General features: G+C 39.5%; 3 gene segments (V, D, J or C); 2 read left to right on the top strand and 1 right to left on the bottom strand.

Annotated features, from left to right (window-relative positions):
- Positions 1–4,946: 4,946 nt before the first annotated feature.
- LOC137102375 (Ig kappa-b4 chain C region-like) lies at positions 4,947–6,908 on the top strand (the record flags this gene model as incomplete). The annotated part of the segment is given in 2 exon segments: positions 4,947–5,130; positions 6,180–6,908. Coding segments are annotated over 2 exon segments (513 nt in total), but the record flags the coding sequence as incomplete, so codon positions are not given.
- A 761-nt stretch (positions 6,909–7,669) lies between these two features.
- On the bottom strand, positions 7,670–8,728 carry LOC137102063 (immunoglobulin kappa variable 6D-21-like). The segment is given in 2 exon segments: positions 7,670–8,212; positions 8,429–8,728. Coding segments are annotated over 2 exon segments (357 nt in total).
- A 9,006-nt stretch (positions 8,729–17,734) lies between these two features.
- Positions 17,735–18,944, top strand: LOC137102366 (Ig kappa-b4 chain C region-like; the record flags this gene model as incomplete). The annotated part of the segment is given in 2 exon segments: positions 17,735–17,852; positions 18,505–18,944. Coding segments are annotated over 2 exon segments (444 nt in total), but the record flags the coding sequence as incomplete, so codon positions are not given.
- Between the last annotated feature and the right edge of the window lie 448 nt (positions 18,945–19,392).

The following is a 19,392-nucleotide window of genomic DNA, read 5'->3' as shown; positions in this document are numbered from 1 at the left end:
TACTACAAAATTAATTAAATTACTCAAATTACTTGTGACGTGATTGAGCATTATAGAAGTTTGGGAGGTTCTCCAGGTCTCTGAAGGTACCACTGCAATTCATTACTAACACCTAAACTGGTTTACTTGTCATGATGTGGCCTATAGTTCAATTTCCTGTCTTAGTTTTTGCAGCACATTTTGGTTTTGTAGTTTGTTTCAGTATTTTAGTTTTTTCATGTCCTCCTCTTAGGAGCGATCTTTTGTTAGCCCTTTGAGTTTTTACCTTAATAAAGCTGCTTATTAGTTTACTCCTTCTCGCCGTCTCTTCACTTGGGTCCGTCTCTATACAAAACCATGATATTACTGGATACAAACCCTAAATGTGATGCTGAGGGTCTCAGATACGACAAACTCCAAGCAAAAGTTTTGGATGTGGGCAGAGCCAGAAAACATGGAGGTCATCATCAGTTAGAGTTGGACAGATTTCTTTGTCTCATGTCCATGTAGTAACATCTGTGAGCAGAACTGGGAGTTGGTTTCATCCTGAACTTAAAAAGCTTCTCCTTCATCTTCAAGACACGGTCCATTCAGCAGCTGATCTGGAGACATGGACTCATGATCCTCTTCAGCACATTTTGATATGTCCTCATGGAACCTCTTAATGTTGGGGTCACTGTGCACAAGAACTCAGAGGACTGAGACTCTGAACAGTTCAATGACAATTGGTTAACTCCATCTACTGGTTAACTCCATGAAAGCTCGTGTACAGCCTCTGGCCTCTACTGTTGTTCCTTGTTTCTCCTTGTACAGGTACAGGTACAGGTAAGTGGTGGGCAGGTCCACTGATTCAGAAAACCTGGTTCCAGTTCTCTGAACCGCTACAAAAGTTTCCACCTCAGTCCTTTTTGTAAGACTCTCTCCAGGTCTTTATTGAGTTTTTACAGCAACATTAACCAACTTCCACATCTCATCTGAAATTCATGTTAGTAAAGAAATCAAAAATGTGTTTTTCTCACGTTCGGTGGAGGAACCAGACTGGATGTTGGAAGTAAGTTTCTGATCAAATACTAAATCAAATCTTGTGAAGTCGTGTTTTAAATAGTTGCAGCAGGTGAAATGATCTGGTTTTCTTTGGAACAGATTCAGTATTTGTGTTTTTATTTCCCACCTTCATCATGGAGGTGAACTCAGAGCAGTTTTACTAAACGTATCTTTCCATGTTCCTGTCAGGGTCAAAGTTAAACTACTTTAATCCACCACATTGAAAACTGCTTTCTGATCTTTACATGTGACTTGTTTCCACTAAATTCTAACAGAGTAACGATAACTAGTGATGTTTTATTGGATTTCTTGTTATTTGTTGCTGTAGATTTGAAATCATTTGATGTGTTTGATTAGGATTGAAATCCACATGAAGAACATTTGATTGTTTAAATCGCAATTAATCAGACAAAATTAAATACAAATGTTTTTAATCCGATTTTACTGTAAAGAGACATTTTTCAAGTTTTAATACTCTTATCAACACGTGGACACATGGTACTGATGATACCGACTGAGTGATGCTAATTAAATGACAACTGCATGACAATTAATAAGTCCTACAGTTGGATGCAAAAGTTTGCATTTTCCTATTGTGAGATTGAAAAACGAGTCATTTTTTTCATCAGCATTTCATTTACAGCACATTCAGCTGGTACAAATGATCCTTAATCAGAAATAATTAAAGCTCATTTTTAAATAATTTATGAAGAATGGACATTTTTGTTGCTTCTGATGGAAAAAGTCCATTTGTAGCAGCTGAATGTACATTATTACTATGTTACTGTAGGTTTAGGTTCAGATTGTGTCTCCTTACATGGGGGATGTAGGGGGATGCAAACGTAACTGTAAACCTATAAACCTGTGTCTGACACACACATGTGACAATTCCAACACAATTCCTGATGAAGCTGTGTGTGTGTGTGTGTGTGTGTCTGTGTGTGTGTTCCATCATTGTGTGTGGATATAGAGCTCAGTTATTAGTATTGTGCTGTATATATGTGGATAAATAGTCAGGAAGGTCACAGTTGATGGGAACAAAGACTAAACAAGATCATGATTTCTATTTTTTAATATGTTCATTTAAGTGCATTGAATATAAATGATAAACTAAACCTCAAAGGAAAAAAAAACTTTTATTTAAATATGTACTATGATATTTGACTTTTTAGACATTAAGACAGATCTGTCATTATTTCAATCAACTTTTCATCGTCTCATTGTTTCAGAAAACAGTCAGTACAAGTGACTGTTTAACAGCAGGTAAAACTCAGTTTTTATTTGAAGTAGTTTAATAAATGATCTGTTTCTGTGATTTTGTGCTTTGACTTGTTATGTTCTGTGTTACTGTACAAACCTTTAGTGTTTTAGTTTCATTACAGTTGTTGTCAGATCAGTTCCTCTTCAGCTCAGGGAGGTTTTTGTACAACGTTTTTTCACTGTGTGAATGAGCTGTAACTCTGCTGACAGTAATAAACTCCTGCATCTTCAGTCTGAACTCCACTGATGGACAGAGTGAAGTCAGTTCCAGAATAACTTCCACTGAAACGATCAGAAACTCCAGAGTGACGAGTTGTAGCATATCTCACAAGAAGTCTTGGAGCTTCTCCAGGTTTCTGAAGGTACCAGTGCAGGTTGCTACCTATAGTCTGACTGGATTTACATGTGATGGACACAGACTCTCCTGGAACAACAGACTGAGATCCAGGAGACTGAGTCAAGGTGATTTGTCCTGATGAACCTGGAAACCATGAAAAAGAGGAGAAGGGTTACTGAGACAAATCCAGCTTGGACAAAGATGATCAGCATCCAAACAGAAGAGGATCATTTGTTTAACATGGACAATAGATGGAAGAAGGTCAATGCTGCTGGTTTCAGTGTTTCTCCATCAGAGCAGAACATCATTGTGCTGAACCTGGTTTCATCCTGAAGCAAAGTTTTCACAAGAGAGTCTCACCCTGAACAAGGAGCCCCAGGGTGGACAGCAGTAGACTCAGAGACATCATCATTGTGCTGCCGGCGTGTCAGTGGCTCTGAAAGGCCTGGACAGACCCTGATCAACACTGGTCTCTTAACAGCTGGGAGACAGAGGCAGGACACATATGCAAACACACACAGTCACTCAGCTGGAACTGTCCTCAGTGGATCAGGGGGTTTCCCATCAGTGCAGCAGTGCTTTCAACCAAAAGCAAAGTTTCCACCTCAGTCCTTTCTGTAAGACTCTCTCCAGGCCTTTAATGTGGATCCTTGAGGAGTTTTTAACTGACTTACACACGACTCTTATTTCACACTTTATGTTCTGTCTAGAATTTCTTCAAGTGTGTTTTCAGTGTCTTTTACTTTCTTTGCCTTTGAGACAAACACCACCAGTTACATGTAACTGTGAAAGAAGAGCAAACAAGTTAAAGCACAGAGGTCAGAGGACGTCACACTACACAACAAGTAGATGGACAATGTGGACACATAGTTTTGTTTACAGCTGTTTCCAAATGATCTTTGAATCTGTTTATATTTTAGTTTTCCAGTCAAATATTAGAGAAAATGTGTGATTGTACAGTTTGTTACAGTGATTTTTAGTTATTTATATTAACAAATCAAGTCACTGATCTTTGACTTTTTATGATTCAAGCTGATTCTGAATTTAGTTCATATGTTAACAAAAATGAAGTTTTGTAGGATTTCAGGGATGTGATGTTTATCTTTGGACTGTCTTCACTCATCAAAGGTTCTGATGCTGATCTTTGTCTTCATGGTTTTGTTCAGTTATATTTAGCTGAAAACGTTTAAAGCTGAGTCACTTAAACAGCCATTTTGGCTTTTTGAGAATATGGAACTATTAAGATTTTTTTGTTTGAATAGACGATTAGAAGCTGTGATAGAGAAATTATTTAGTGTTTTGCAAAATTGTGTGTGTGCGTGTGTGTGTGTGTGTGTGTGTGTGTGTGTGTGTGTGTGTGTGTCCTCAGTGAACTGTATCAGTCTCTGCAGTTGCTTCCAGCTGCAGCATCAGTTCAGTTTCTGTTCAGTCTGACTGAGGGAGGTTTTTGTACGATGCTTTTTCACTGTGTGAACAACCACTGACTGTTGATGTAGTGATAACTCTGACAGTAGTAAACTGCTGCATCTTCAGTCTGGACTCCACTGATGGCCAGAGTGAAGTCAGAGTTTGATCCACCATCTGTAAAACGACTTGGAGTCCCTGGCACTCGGCTGTTAACATAATAAAAGAGCAGTTTGGGACGTTCTCCATCTTTCTGTTGGTACCAGGCTAAATTGTTCCCATTATTAACATTCTGACTGGTTTTACAGTTGATGGTTGTGGTTCCTCCCAGTGCAGAGCTCACTGCTCCAGGCTGAGTCACTGTGACCTGACCTCTGGACTCTGAGGACACAGAGACAAAAACAGAAAGCAGCATCATGGTTTTGTGGGCTTCATTTCAGAGGGACGGATGTTGATAGAGGAGAGGAGTTGGATTCTCTGGACTTTACCTGTGAAGCAGCAGCAGAGGAGAGTCCAGATGAGGACGGAGATCAGAGTCATGTTTTTGATGAGGAGGATTTCTGTGTCTTCTGTTGTCATGAAGGACAGCTGTCAGTCATCCAGTGTTCAACTCTCAGGACTATAAACTCTCCCAGAGCACTGGAGCATGGTGCTGCTGATGCAAAGTGGCTCTATGGAAATGATCACACTGACTCCAACAGGGACTTGGATCATTCTGATCAGGCTGATTGTCAGTGGATTAATGAATTATTATTTATTTTGGTTATTTATTATCTTTTTATTATTTGGGACTTTTGTGAAAACATCTTTTTTCTTATATATAATAATTACAAACTAATTTTTATATGATCATATATAGTAAAATATTTATTAACATTTTCATGGTAATTAAATTATTAATTTTAAATTAAAGTCATTTTGAAGTTATTGTCAATTTCCATATCAGCTGAGACATGTTTACAACCAACAACACATTTTGTTGAGTTTGTTTGTTCCAAAGTCAGAGAGCCGTGTCTCTGTACAGTCAGAGGTTTTTGTACGACGACTCAGTCACTTTGTATCACTGTGGTACACGTTCGGTGGAGGAACCAGACTGGATGTTGGAAGTAAGTCAAAGTTTTAAAAACTCTGATATTTCAGGAGCTTTTCTCATTGTTATTCGGTTTTCCAGGTCAAATATTTGTGTTTCCATGTTACTTCACAGTAGTTAAGGAAATATTTTGTACTAAGAGACAACGTTGTTTTAGCAACTGAAATTTAAAAACTGGTTTTGATAAATATCAATTTTTAATCCAGTAGATAAACCAGTAAATCTGACTTTAATGGTAAAGTTACATTTTGAGATGTTTCAGCTTTAGTTCAGTTGGACAAAGTCAGAGAGTCGTGTCTCTGTACAGTCAGAGGTTTTTGTACGACGACTCAGTCACTTTGTATCACTGTGGCTCACGTTCGGTGGAGGAACCAGACTGGATGTTGGAAGCAAGTTTCTGATCAAATACTAAATCAAATCTTGTGAAGTCGTGTTTTAAATAGTTGCAGCAGGTGAAATGATCTGGTTTTCTTTGGAACAGATTCAGTATTTGTGTTTTTATTCCCCACCTTCATCATGGAGGTGAACTCAGTTTTACTAAACGTATCTTTCCATGTTCCTGTCAGGGTCAAAGTTAAACTACTTTAATCCACCACATTGAAAACTGCTTTGTGATCTTTACATGTGACTTGTTTCCACTAAATTCTAACAGAGTAACGATAACTAGTGATGTTTGAAAATGACTTTATTGGATTTCTTGTTATTTGTTGCTGTAGATTTGAAATCATTTGATGTGTTTGATTGGGATTGAAATCCACATGAAGAACATTTGATTGTTGTCACATGGTGTTTTTCTGTCTCCATGTTTCCACTACAAATTTGAAACTAATGTAGAGTTAAGATTTATGGGACATATTTCAGGTCAAACTGTCTGATGTTTGTCTCTGTCCTGATCTGCATGAGAGGTTTCTTAAAGGGAAGTGAAACAATGTGTGAGTCAGTGACTGGTGGAGCAGAACAACCATCTGACAGAAACTCCTTCAAGGACCAAACCCACTCTCACACAGTAAAGGTGTCCAACTGTGTGTTCTCTGTCCTCTAACTGACTGGTGTCTCCTACTCTAGGTGATGTCCGTCCCAGCCTGACGGTGCTGTCCCCCTCCAGCGAGGAGCAGCAGAAGGACAAGGTCTCACTCATGTGTCTGGCCAACAAGGGCTTCCCCTCAGACTGGACTCTGTCCTGGAAGGTGGACGGCAGCAGCAGCAGCAGCAGCTGGGAGGAGACCAGGAGTCCCGGGGTGCTGGAGAAGGACGGACGCTACAGCTGGAGCAGCACCCTGAGGATCCCTGCAGACCAGTGGAGGAATGCAGGCTCTGTGACCTGTGAGGCCACCCAGGGCTCCCAGACTCCGGTCATACAGACACTGAGGAGAGACCAGTGTCCCCAGTCCTGACATGTGTTCCAGGGACTCTGCTACTGATGTCACTCTGGTCCCTCTCTCTGTATCTGTCTTTGTCTCTTAGTTTTGTTGCTTGTTGTAACTTTGATTGATTCAGTCCAATAAAAACCTGCTCATCCAGTCTGTAGTTTTCATGTGTGTTGATGGAAAATAAACTAATGTTTCTGTGCTCATAGTTTCATTAGATCCACTCATGATAAACTCCACTTAGTTCAAACTGTAAGACCCACATAAACAATGGACCTTACAGGTTCCTACATTGTAACTCTTCCACTTTTATTTGGGTTCTCAAGTTGAGAGCTTTGGTCGTTAGTAGAGATGTCAGTTGATTCAAATGTTTAAATTGCAATTAATCAGACAAAAATAAATGGAAATGTTTTCAATCAGATTTTACTGTAAAGAGACATTTTTCAAGTTTTAATACTCTTATCAACACGTGGACACATGGTACTGATGATACTGACTGAGTGATGCTAATTAAATGACAACTGCGTGACAATTAATAAGTCCTACAGTTGGATGCCAAAGTTTGCATTTTCCTATTGTTACATGGAAAAACGAGTAATTTTTTTCATCAGCATTTCATTTACGGCACATTCAGCTGGTACAAATGTTCCTTCATCAGAAATAATTAAAGCTCATTTTTAAATAATTGATGAAGAATGGACATTTTTGTTGCTTCTGATGGAAAAAGTCCATTTGTAGCAGCTGAATGTACATTATTACTATGTTACTGTAGGTTTAGGTTCAGATTGTGTCTCCTTACATGGGGGATGTAGGGGGATGCAAACGTAACTGTAAACCTATAAACCTGTGTCTGACACACACGTGTGACAATTCCAACACAATTCCTCATGAAGCTGTGTGTGTGTGCGTGTGTGTGTGTGTGTGTGTTATTAGTATTGTGCTGTATATATGTGTATAAATAGACAAGAAGGTCACAGTTGATGGGAACAAAAACTAAACAAGATCATGATTTCTATTTTTTAATATGCTCATTTAAGTGCATTGAATATAAATGATAAACCAAAGCTCAAAGGACAAAAATGTTTATTTAAAAAAATCTTATAATGTGTGGAGTTAAAAGAAACTTTTATTTATATATTTACTAAGATTTTTGACTTTTTAGACATTAAGACAGATCTGTCATTATTTCAATCCACGTTTCATCGTTTCATTGTTACAGAAAACAGTCAGTACAAGTGACAGTTTAACAGCAGGTAAAACTCAGTTTTTATTTGAAGTACTTTAATAAATGATCTGTTTCTGTGATTTTGTGCTTTGACTTGTTATGTTCTGTGTTACTGTACAAACCTTTAGTGTTTTAGTTTCATTACAGTTGTTGTCAGATCAGTTCCTCTTCAGCTCAGGGAGGTTTTTGTACAACGTTTTTTCACTGTGTGAACGAGCTGTAACTCTGCTGACAGTAATAAACTCCTGCATCTTCAGCCTGAACTCCACTGATGGACAGAGTGAAGTCAGTCCCAGAATAACTTGCACTGAAACGATCAGAAACTCCAGACTGACGAGTTGTAGCATATCTCACAAGAAGTCTTGGAGCTTCTCCAGGTTTCTGAAGGTACCAGTGCAGGTAGTTACTAATACTCTGACTGGATTTACATGTGATGGTGACAGACTGTCCTGGAACAACAGACTGAGATCCAGGAGACTGAGTCAGGGTGATTTGTCCTGATGAACCTGGAAACCATGAAAAAGAGGAGAAGGGTTATTGAGACAAATCCAGCTTGGACAAAGATGATCAGCATCCAAACAGAAGAGGGTCATTTGTTTAACATGGACAACAGATGGAAGAAGGTCAATGCTGCTTGTTTCAGTGTTTCTCCATCAGAGCAGAACATCATTGTGCTGAACCTGGTTTCATCCTGAAGCAAAGTTTTCACAAGAGAGTCTCACCCTGAACAAGGAGCCCCAGGGTGGACAGCAGTAGACTCAGAGACATCATCATTGTGCTGCCGGCGTGTCAGTGGCTCTGAAAGGCCTGGACAGACCCTGATCAACACTGGTCTCTTAACAGCTGGGAGACAGAGGCAGGACACATATGCAAACACACACAGTCACTCAGCTGGAACTGTCCTCAGTGGATCAGGGGGTTTCCCATCAGTGCAGCAGTGCTTTCAACCAAAAGCAAAGTTTCCACCTCAGTCCTTTCTGTAAGACTCTCTCCAGGCCTTTAATGTGGATCCTTTAGGAGTTTTTAACTGACCTACACACGTCTCTTATTTCACACTTTATGTTCTGTCTAGAAATTCTTCAAGTGTGTTTTCAGTGTCTTTTACTTTCTTTGCCTTTGAGACAAACACCACCAGTTACATGTAACTGTGAAAGAAGAGCAAACAAGTTAAAGCACAGAGGTCAGAGGACGTCACACTCCACAACAAGTAGATGGACAATGTGGACACATAGTTTTGTTTACAGCTGTTTCAAATGATCTTTGAATCTGTTTATATTTTACTTTTCCAGTCAAATATTAGAGAAAATGTGTGATTGTACAGTTTGTTACAGAGATTTTTAGTTATTTATATTAACAAATGAAGTCACTGATCTTTGACTTTTTATGATTCAAACTGATTCTGAATTTAGTTCATATGTTATCAAAGATGAAGTTTTGTAGGATTTCAGGGATGTGATGTTTATCTTTGGACTGTCTTCACTCATCAAGGGTTCTGATGCTGATCTTTGTCTTCATGGTTTTGTTCAGTTATATTTAGCTGAAAACATTTAAAGCTGAGACACTTAAACAGCCATTTTGGCTTTTTGAGAATATAGAATTATGATGATTTTTTTTGTTTGAATAGACAGTTAGAAGCTGTGATGGAGCAATTATTTAGTGTTTTGCAAAATTGTGTGTGTGTGTGTGTGTGTGTTTAGTGAACAGTATCAGTCTCTGCAGTAGCTTCCAGCTGCAGCATCAGTTCAGTTTCTGTTCAGTCTGACTGAGGGAGGTTTTTGTACGAGGCTTTTTCACTGTGTGAACAACCACTGACCGTTGATGGTATGAACACTCTTACAATAGTAAACTGCTGCATCTTCAGTCTGGACTCCACTGATGGTCAGAGTGAAGTCAGAGTTTGATCCACTGCCTGAAAAACGATCTGGAATCTCTGATGCTCGAGTGGTGGCAGCATAAATAAGGAGCTTAGGACGTTCTCCATCTTTCTGTTGGTACCAGGCTAAAAGCTGATAGTTGTTCCAAACATCAACATTCTGACTGGTTTTACAGTTGATGGTTGTGGTTCCTCCCAGAGCAGAGCTCACTGCTCCAGGCTGAGTCACTGTGACCTGACCTCTGGACTCTGAGGACACAGAGACAAAAACAGAAAGCAGCATCATGGTTTTGTGGGCTTCATTTCAGAGGGACGGATGTTGATAGAGGAGAGGAGTTGGATTCTCTGGACTTTACCTGTGAAGCAGCAGCAGAGCAGAGTCCAGATGAGGACGGAGATCAGAGTCATGTTTTTGATGAGGAGGATTTCTGTGTCTTCTGTTGTCATGAAGGACAGCTGTCAGTCATCCAGTGTTCAACTCTCAGGACTTTAAACTCTCCCAGAGCACTGGAGCATGGTGCTGCTGATGCAAAGTGGCTCTATGGAAATGATCACACTGACTCCAACAGGGACTTTAATAAACTGATTATCAGTGGATTGATGAGTTTTTAGGGTTTTGTTGATGGTGAGAAAAAACCTCTTAAAAATGTGTCATAGATGATGATTTGACTTTTAGTTTATTTTTTTTGTTTTTTTTGCCTTTTAATCTTAAAAAAGAAAAATATTTTTCTGATTTATTGATTAGCTTCTTATCTTTTTCATTAAAATTAACATAATTCTAATAAAGACTTAAAGACAGCATAGATTATCAAATATAAAATCTAAACCTTCAGGAAATATGTGACATTATGTTCATGGTCACTTTTACATCAGCTGACAAAATGTGACAATGACTTTCCAGAACTGTTTCAGCATCAAACAGTCATGTCTCTCTATAGTCTGTGGTTTTAATCCAACATTCAATGCTGGAAACATGCAGACTGCTGTCAACTGTACTTTTGTCTCCTTAAGCTCTGGAGTTCTACTTATACTGTTTTCTATTTTATATAATAATTGTAGACATTACTGGATCATTTTAGCTGATTTAGTTGTTAATACATTACAGAAACTGTTTATTTCATCACACTTTCTTCAGACATTTAAATTTTTAAGTTCCAACTATTGTTACACTGACATTTTAATTTCAGTAATTCATAGATATTAGGTTTCCAAAAGTGTTCTGTCCAACTTAATACTCTGGAACTAGCTTTACTTTTTATCTTTAGTCCTGAAACCATCTGTTTTCATGCTTCATCAGTGATGCCTGACTGTCACCATGGCTACTACATTTGAAGAGGAAGTAAAGCACTGAAAATCATTTTCATCTACAGTCAAAAATATCAGCACCCTGTCAATTCTGTCAGAATTTGTATGTAGACACACCTGTGGCAAGTATCAGGTGTGGACAACACAGTAATCCACAACAATCAAGTTAAAATGGAAGAAAGTTGACTCAACCTTTGTGTTGTGTGTCACACTGAGCATTGAGAAAAGAAAGAAGTGGAAAGAGGTGGAAAAACATGGACAATCTCAAGGCTAAAAGTCCATCTCCAGAGATCGTGTGCAATATCATCAAGAGGTTTACAGCTCATGGCTCTGTAGCTAACCTCCCTGGACGTGTCACCTCGCACTATCTGTCACCATCTGAATGAAAAGGGACGCTATGGTAGGAGACGGAGGAGGAATCCACTGCTGACACAAAGACAAAAAAAAGCAAGACTGGAGTTTGACAGAACTTATGTTATGAAACCACAATCCTTCTGGGAGAATGTGGACAGATGAGACAAAAGTAGAGCTTTTTGGTAAAGGACATCAAGACACTGTTTACAGAAAAAGAAATGAAGCCTTCAAAGAAAAGAACACAGTCCCCACAGTCAAACATAGTGGAGGTTCAAAGATGTTTAGTTGCTTTGCTGCCTTGACTGTGTGAATGGTATCATGAAATCTGATGATCACCAAAGAATTTTGGGGCCAGTGTCAGAAGCTGCATCTCCACCAGAGGTCATGGGTCTTCCAGCAGGACAATGACCTGAAACACACTTCAGAAAGCCCCCAGAAATGGTTCCAATGGTGCTGGAGAGTTCTGACATGGCGAGCAATGAGTCCAGATCTGAATTCCATAAAAAAACCGTTACTTTGCTGAGTCTCTTATTCTGGTAATAACATGTGATCATATCATTTACAGTTCACCTGGCAGAAATGGTTTTGCTCATGTTCTAAGCACATTTGTGCAGGTATCTCCCTTTAATCTTATATTACATTAGATACTTCATTCATGGTTCTGTTAGTGTCACTTCTACTGAGCAACTCTGCTTTTTTCACATGAACACACTCTGGAAACCCAGGCTTCACAGAACCAGCTGATAACCAGCTTTGATACTGCTCATCCAGGACAGACATAGTCAGGATCCAGTGAAGCTCTGTTTGTTCGGACATTTGACTCCTGCTATTCTCCATCTGTCCACCAGATGTCCTCAGACTTCCATCCCTTCAGTCACCTGACTCTCCTCCCAGATCCACCTGTGTCCCCTCCTTCCTACACACCTGTTCCCACTTCCCTCATCAGCTCCTCTGCATAGAAACCAGCCTGGTTTCCACCATCATTTGGTTGAACACATGTCATTGTGTTTCTGTTTGTGCTGTGGATTCATGTTCTTACATCCTAACTCATATTTATATCTACATATAGATGTGATCTTTTAAAACGTCTTAAATTCTTCATGTTGATGTATTTTCATCTTCTTATTCCTGTAGCCAATGTTTGTTTATACTGACTGCAGATTGAAATCAAGAGGGACTAATTATTAGACTGTATTTGGTCGTAAATATCACTTTGATTATGTGGAAACTAATTCACATCTGTTATGACCCAAGTCATTATGTGTGTTATTGTTATGTTGTCTTTTTCTCCTCCTCCTGTGTTTTGTGTGGGTGTGTTTTTATGTGGGTGTGTCTGAGGGGGGTGGGGTTGAGCCACAGGTAGTGCATGGGTTCATTCAAACTCAATGTCGCCACCTGATTGGACAGGATGGAGCGTCCTTCTCCATTTATAACCGATGACAGCAGCCCAGCGCCTGACCTCTGCCACTCCCAACCAACCCAGCATTCTGTATGCGACTACTGGACTTACAGGGAGCTTCGCACTTTGTTTTGTAATTTGGAATTTTCTGTAAAAATTATTGAGCACCAAGTAGCCACAGTAGGAGTGAGAAGCCCTTTTTGTTACTACCTTTTCTCCTGTTTTGGGCTAGGAGTTCAGGGTAGGCACGCTGTCATTTGGTTTGTATTTATTTGGTTGTTTAAGTAAGACAGGGATGGTGTTAGAGTTTTTGTTTGTTGTTTTGGGCATTGCTCACGTCCGAAGTGAACAAAATAGCTACGTATTACAACACTTGGTCTGGTTTTGATTGGGAATGAAAGCAGTGGTGGGGCACATCGTGTTATGTCTAGGTTCCCCTAGACCAGGGGCATAACAATAGGCACGCAAAACCGTGGTCTTAACAACATCATAGTTCAAGATGTCTTCAACAGACAAACTTGCACACACTTCCTGGGCTTTTCCCACCAATTTGCACTGTAATAGCAAACATCAAACATCTTTTGGCCACTTTAAAGTTGCCGCAATGCGCTCAAAAGCATTGAAGTAACAATCTACTTCTGTCTCTCTAAAGGGAGGAACTAAGGCAATGTGTCTACTAACATCTAACTGATCAGAAGTTGTTGTAGAGGGGGACGCACTCTACTGGGAGTAGAGCCCTCAGTGGCCTTCTCTAGCTCCAAAGCCCTTATTCTGAGGTGCATGAGCTCCACCTCACGGGTTTTGGTCTCCAAGTCCACCTCTTTAAGGCGCAGAGCAAGCTTTAGCTCCTCTTTATCCACACCAGCCCGCAACAAGCTTAAGGGGTCGACACACACAGCAGGAGAACGTGTGGGAGCCTTTGCTTCTCCACCCACCGGACTACTGAAGGCTGACTGGGCCATGGCAGCCATCGCTCCCATACCTGCTTGCAACCTTTCAGGTGTCATGACCTTCTGTTGAGGCTTGGGCATAGTGACCACCCCCTCCTCAACTAATTTCTCTGACAAAATAGCCCTAACCTCTGCCTTCCTGGCATTTAAAGGTACAGGGACATCAAAAAAACTGGCAATTAAAAACAAACCTGCCTTGGTGGATCGCTGCAACTTCTCAATGGTTGGGTTTATTGTAAACTCATCCATGTTAAACTCCATACTATAACCTCACAAATACAAAAAAACTGCCAACCAAAAGTAAAGACAAAATATCTTACCAAACAAAACGCTGAGAGACGATGAGAAGAAAAGGAAAATATCCCGGACGAGCCCCCGCTGTATAGGGGGTAGGGGTGCAACATACAAAGATAAATTAGCATGTTCCCTCTCCGATCCCCAAACCAAAATCCAGGATCGAGATGTTCCAACAGAATGATATTTATTTTAAACGAAAGAAAGTGTCAAACAAAACATTACACTACAACTCAGGGTGAACCAAGGCCAACATAATAAACAAAATAAGCTATTTCCCACAGAAAGTGCCAGCTAGCCTGATAGAAATAAACAAACCAAAAGACAGTCGCTAACCCTAACTCCCTAATGTGAAAACAAGAGAAAACAATCAATAGAAAATGGCAGTTCACCCCTACAGATTTAATACTATTTACAAAATATACAATTTATAAACAAAACCACGACACAAAGCCTAACAATTAAAAAATGGTTTGGAAGCCAAGAACAGCGAACAGGTGCTGCTGCCAGAAAAAAAAAACCCTGCTGGCTGTTGGGAACCGTACTTTTAAAACTCCAGGAAGTGTAGGATGGACCAATCAGCTTCCGGTACTGCCCCCCAATCCGGCCAATCAGGCAGGGCACCTATAAGAACAACAAAATAAAAACAACACATACGGCCAGGACCGTAACAGGAGGAAAAACATCACATATCAGTCTAACATGATCTAAAGCCACTCAAACAAAGCAAAGTTATTTGTAATATTGATTTGTCATATTTTCCATTAAAAGCCTTTAATAGAGAATAAAAGAAAGTTCAGGAAGAGCAACAAGATGAACAGATGTGCAGTAGATGCTGTGTGGACAGAACAGAGCAACAAAGCAGATTTACACCTGTGTCCAATCACTTACCTTCTTCCTGTGACTGAATATCAGTGACATCATCTCTGATATCATCTGTGTTCTCGTAGATATCCACCAAAATCTACTTCAGTGTAAATATCTGAAGACATCTTGAGACTGAGACAGACGGACAGTAGCTGAACTTCACTGACTGTTACTGTGCTGCAGTAAAACTTTAAAGTCTTCTACTGTAGTATAAACTACTACCTGTGGCAGAGAGAAATGCAGTAACATGATCTACTTTACTGATGCTGCTGTCAGGGTTCAACCTTCTGTCTGCTTCAGGAAGTAACAAGAAAACAAATGTGTTCACACCTTTTTATTCATTTGACTGGTGGATGAAAATACAACTGCAGATTAAAAGGAAATGAAAAACAGGAAATGTTTCTTTCTTACAGATGAACAGAATCATTTTAATGAAGGAAACATTTAACAATATATAAATGATAAACTGTTGTCTTTGCTCTGGAACAAAGTGTCAGACCATCAGTCTGTCAGTGACTTAACAACATCATAGTGTCACTAATGCAGAGCAGGCTGCAATGAAAATGGTTGTGGTCAGACGATGTTTCTATTGGTGCAAGTGTGTAAAAGTACAACAGACACATGAAATCTAAAAACTCTGATTGATATAAGATAAAGTAGATGAACTCACTGATGGATCATGAGACTATAGTGGGCACAGGCCCAGAGTCCTGGGGGGTCAGTGTGTGTTAATTTAAATATCTGGTCAAAAATGATCACAAACTGAAACAGAGGAGGATTAATGTGAACAGATCAGCGCCCTCACCTGGTAAAGGAGGGAACTGCATTACTCTGAGCTGCTTGATCACTGGCTTCAGCCTCATTGATGTTAAATAGGAGCCGAAAAAGGTACCTGCAAGTGAGGAGCAAACAGGGTTTAACCACAGAGGACAGAGAGACACTCCACAACAAAAGCTGATGTGTTAAAAAACACATTAAAAACTGATTTAAAGCATTTTGTTTGTTTCTACATTAATAATATGGAACAAACAGAAAATCACAAAATATTTAACATAAAAAAAAATAATTGTCCAAACTTCAGCTGAAAGACTGTCCAAGTGTCCTGTGTTTGCTCTCATTAACATTGTTAATAAAAAGCTTTAGAATAACTTTGTGTGGAAACATGGATCAAGTAAAACAGAAAAGAAGAGCGACTGAAAGAAGGAGGATGTGTGGAGGACAAAGGAGAGGAAAATAAAATGTGATGTTGATGAGAACTTATGGCCAGATGCAGGAGAGGGTGAGGGCTTGAACTCTACTATGTTTACTATGACATTCAAACTGTTGGTCTCTGCAGCTGCAGGTTTTGCAGTTGTTAGGACAAAGTGACCCATTTATTAAAAGCACTAACTCATGTAGATGTCATCTATTGACCTGGTATTTTCATCTATAAGCACATTCTCTGCTTTACCCTCATTTAAAACCCACTTTCTGCAAAACACAGTTCTCTATATCAGACACATCAGTTCAAACTTCATTCAGTTTTTTTTGGAAGTGTCACACCCACTTAGCAGTTCCCCAAACCCAGGTGGACACAGTATGTCTGATTTGTTCACTCAGAAATCAGAACTGGAGCTTCATGAAATAGGTCACATTGTTGTCTTGGTTTGGACAAAATGAAGGTGAATGTTGCAGACAAAGGGAGAAGACGAGGACATGTAAGATAAGGAGGAGGAGGAGGAGGAGCAGCTCCCATTACAGAGGAGACTGTTTTACAATATTGTTTATGTTGTAAATTATATAATATCAAAGATACTGATGGATTTTAATATGTTCATAATCAGTGTATGTGTAATGAATAGAATAAGTAACAAGGTAATAAATGAGTCTTTGTAAAGATGTTATACACTGATGTTCAGCATAACAGATACAGTGAATGATCTCGATTTTAACCATCAACTGGTGTTTGTGTACATTCAGTGAACTGTATCAGTCTCTGCAGTAGCTTCCAGCTGCAGCATCAGTTCAGTTTCTGTTCAGTCTGACTGAGGGAGGTTTTTGTACGATGCTTTTTCACTGTGTGAACACATACTGACTGTTGATGCTGTGATAACTCTGACAGTAGTAAACTGCTGCATCTTCAGTCTGGACTCCACTGATGGTCAGAGTGAAGTCAGAGTTTGATCCACTGCCTGAAAAACGATCTGGAATCCCTGATGCTCGAGTGGTGGCATAATAAATAAGCAGTTTAGGACGTTCTCCATCTTTCTGTTGGTACCAGACTAACCAGTTCTCATTATAAACATCCTGACTGATTTTACAGTCAATGGTTGTGGTTCCTCCCAGAGCAGAGCTCACTGCTCCAGGCTGAGTCACTGTGACCTGACCTCTGGACTCTGAGGACACAGAGACAAAAACAGAAAGCAGCATCATGGTTTTGTGGGCTTCATTTCAGAGGGACGGATGTTGATAGAGGAGAGGAGTTGGATTCTCTGGACTTTACCTGTGAAGCAGCAGCAGAGGAGAGTCCAGATGAGGACGGAGATCAGAGTCATGTTTTTGATGAGGAGGATTTCTGTGTCTTCTGTTGTCATGAAGGACAGCTGTCAGTCATCCAGTGTTCAACTCTCAGGACTATAAACTCTCCCAGAGCACTGGAGCATGGTGCTGCTGATGCAAAGTGGCTCTATGGAAATGATCACACTGACTCCAACAGGGACTTGGATCATTCTGATCAGGCTGATTCTTATTGGATCATTCAGTTTTTTCCAGGGATTTGTCAATTTGGAGAAAACCTTTTAAAAATGTGTCATAGATCAAACTTTGTAGAATAATTGTTGAATAGGTCTTTTTAATAAATGTGTAAGTTGATTTTCCATCTGCAGCTCTGTTGTGTTTTATTTTAAAATAGATTTATTTTGAAAAAATTCACATATGCAACAAATTCGTCGTGTTCTGTGACACGTATTTAAATGTTTATATATTTTTCACAATGTGACTTTTTCCGTGTGACTGTAGAGAGACATGGCTCTCTGATTTTGGAACAGAAGTTTTTGTACGACGACACAATGACTTTGTATCACTGTGGTTCACGTTCGGTGGAGGAACCAAACTGGAATTTGGACGTAAGTTTAAGTATTACATGTAATTTATTACTTAAGGTTACAGTTCTTATGTCTAAACATTTCTGATAATGTTTTATTGGGCTGAGCTAAATTATTTTTAAAATGTCAGTTTTTATGCTCATTTTTTAACTTTAAACATGTGACATTCAAAGTGACCTTTATAGAAACTTTCACTTTCTACTTCATTTGTTAAATGTTGAAATTTCTTAAACCTTTAGCTCTCCAATTGTATCTGTTTTTCAAATAATTCAGTGACACTAAAGAAATATATTTTTTTTATTGCTGTCAGATATGAAACATTTCAGACGTCTCTTTGTCCTTTAAAGCCAGAACAGTGTCTAAGTGATTTCAAATGAAGGACCTCACTGAGTTTTTACACAGACACTGTTATTTTTGATTTTAAACTCCATTTTATTTTGTCCTTTTTATACTTTAGTAGTTTGACATGTCTCAGGTCATATCAGGACTCTTTCTGTCCTGACCTGCATGAGAGGTTTCTTAAAGGGAAGTGAAACAATGTGTGAGTCAGTGACTGGTGGAGCAGAACAACCATCTGACAGAAACTCCTTCAAGGACAAATCCACCCTCACCCAGTAAAGGTGTCCAACTGTCTGCTGCTGTCCTCTAAAGTGACTGGTGTCTCCTACTGCAGGTGATGTCTTTCCCACCCTGACAGTGCTGCCCCCCTCCAGCAAGGATCTGCAGCAGGGGAATGTCACAGTAATTTGTCTGGCCAACAAGGGCTTCCCCTCAGACTGGACTCTGTCCTGGAGGATGGATGGATGCAACAGAGTCAACTGGGAGGACAGCAGGAGCCTTGCTGTGCTGGAGAAGGACGGCTTCTTCAGCTGGAGCAGCACCCTGACTCTCCCTGCAGACCAGTGGGAGAAGGTGCATGCTGTCACCTGTGAGGCCACCCAGGGCTCCCAGACTCCGGTCTCAGAGACACTGACAAAAGACCAGTGTTCCCAGTCCTGATCTGTGCCAGGGTTTTGCTCTGCTACTGCTTTCTCTCTGCTCTGTTTTTGTCTTTCAGGTTTCATTAATAGCATTTGTTGGTTTTTAAAATACAATTAAAACATTTTCTGTAAATGTATTTTTGTATTTCTTTTATATTCAAAATAGACTTACGTGTTTTTTTTTTGTTAGTAGATCCTTTTGCTCCAGTCCAACTAAAGTCAACTTAGTCCAAAAGTTAAAAATGAATTATGGGGTTTAGGATACCTGGTTTAACAAAGATAACAATAACTCTCAATAATGGACTAATACTAATTGTGACAGTGGTAGAAACATATGGAATTGTGAAGTATCCAGAGTGTGTATTTAGACACTATCAACCCATCAGTGTCAGCACTGTGGTCTGACAATGTCCATGATTTTCATTTATAAATATTTGGGTGTTTGGATCAGAAACTTCATTTTGATCTATCAAATAACTGATGGACACAGTAATATTTCAGTAGTGAAATGAGGTTTATTGGATTAACAGAAAATGTGCAAAATGCATCAAAACGAAATTAGACAGGTGCATAAATTTGGG

The sequence above is a fragment of the Channa argus genome, chromosome 1 (assembly GCF_033026475.1).
Source record: "Channa argus isolate prfri chromosome 1, Channa argus male v1.0, whole genome shotgun sequence".
NCBI classification, from domain to species: Eukaryota; Metazoa; Chordata; class Actinopteri; order Anabantiformes; family Channidae; genus Channa; species Channa argus.
Note: the sequence above shows the minus strand (reverse complement) of the source record. Positions and strands in the feature narration are given on the sequence as shown.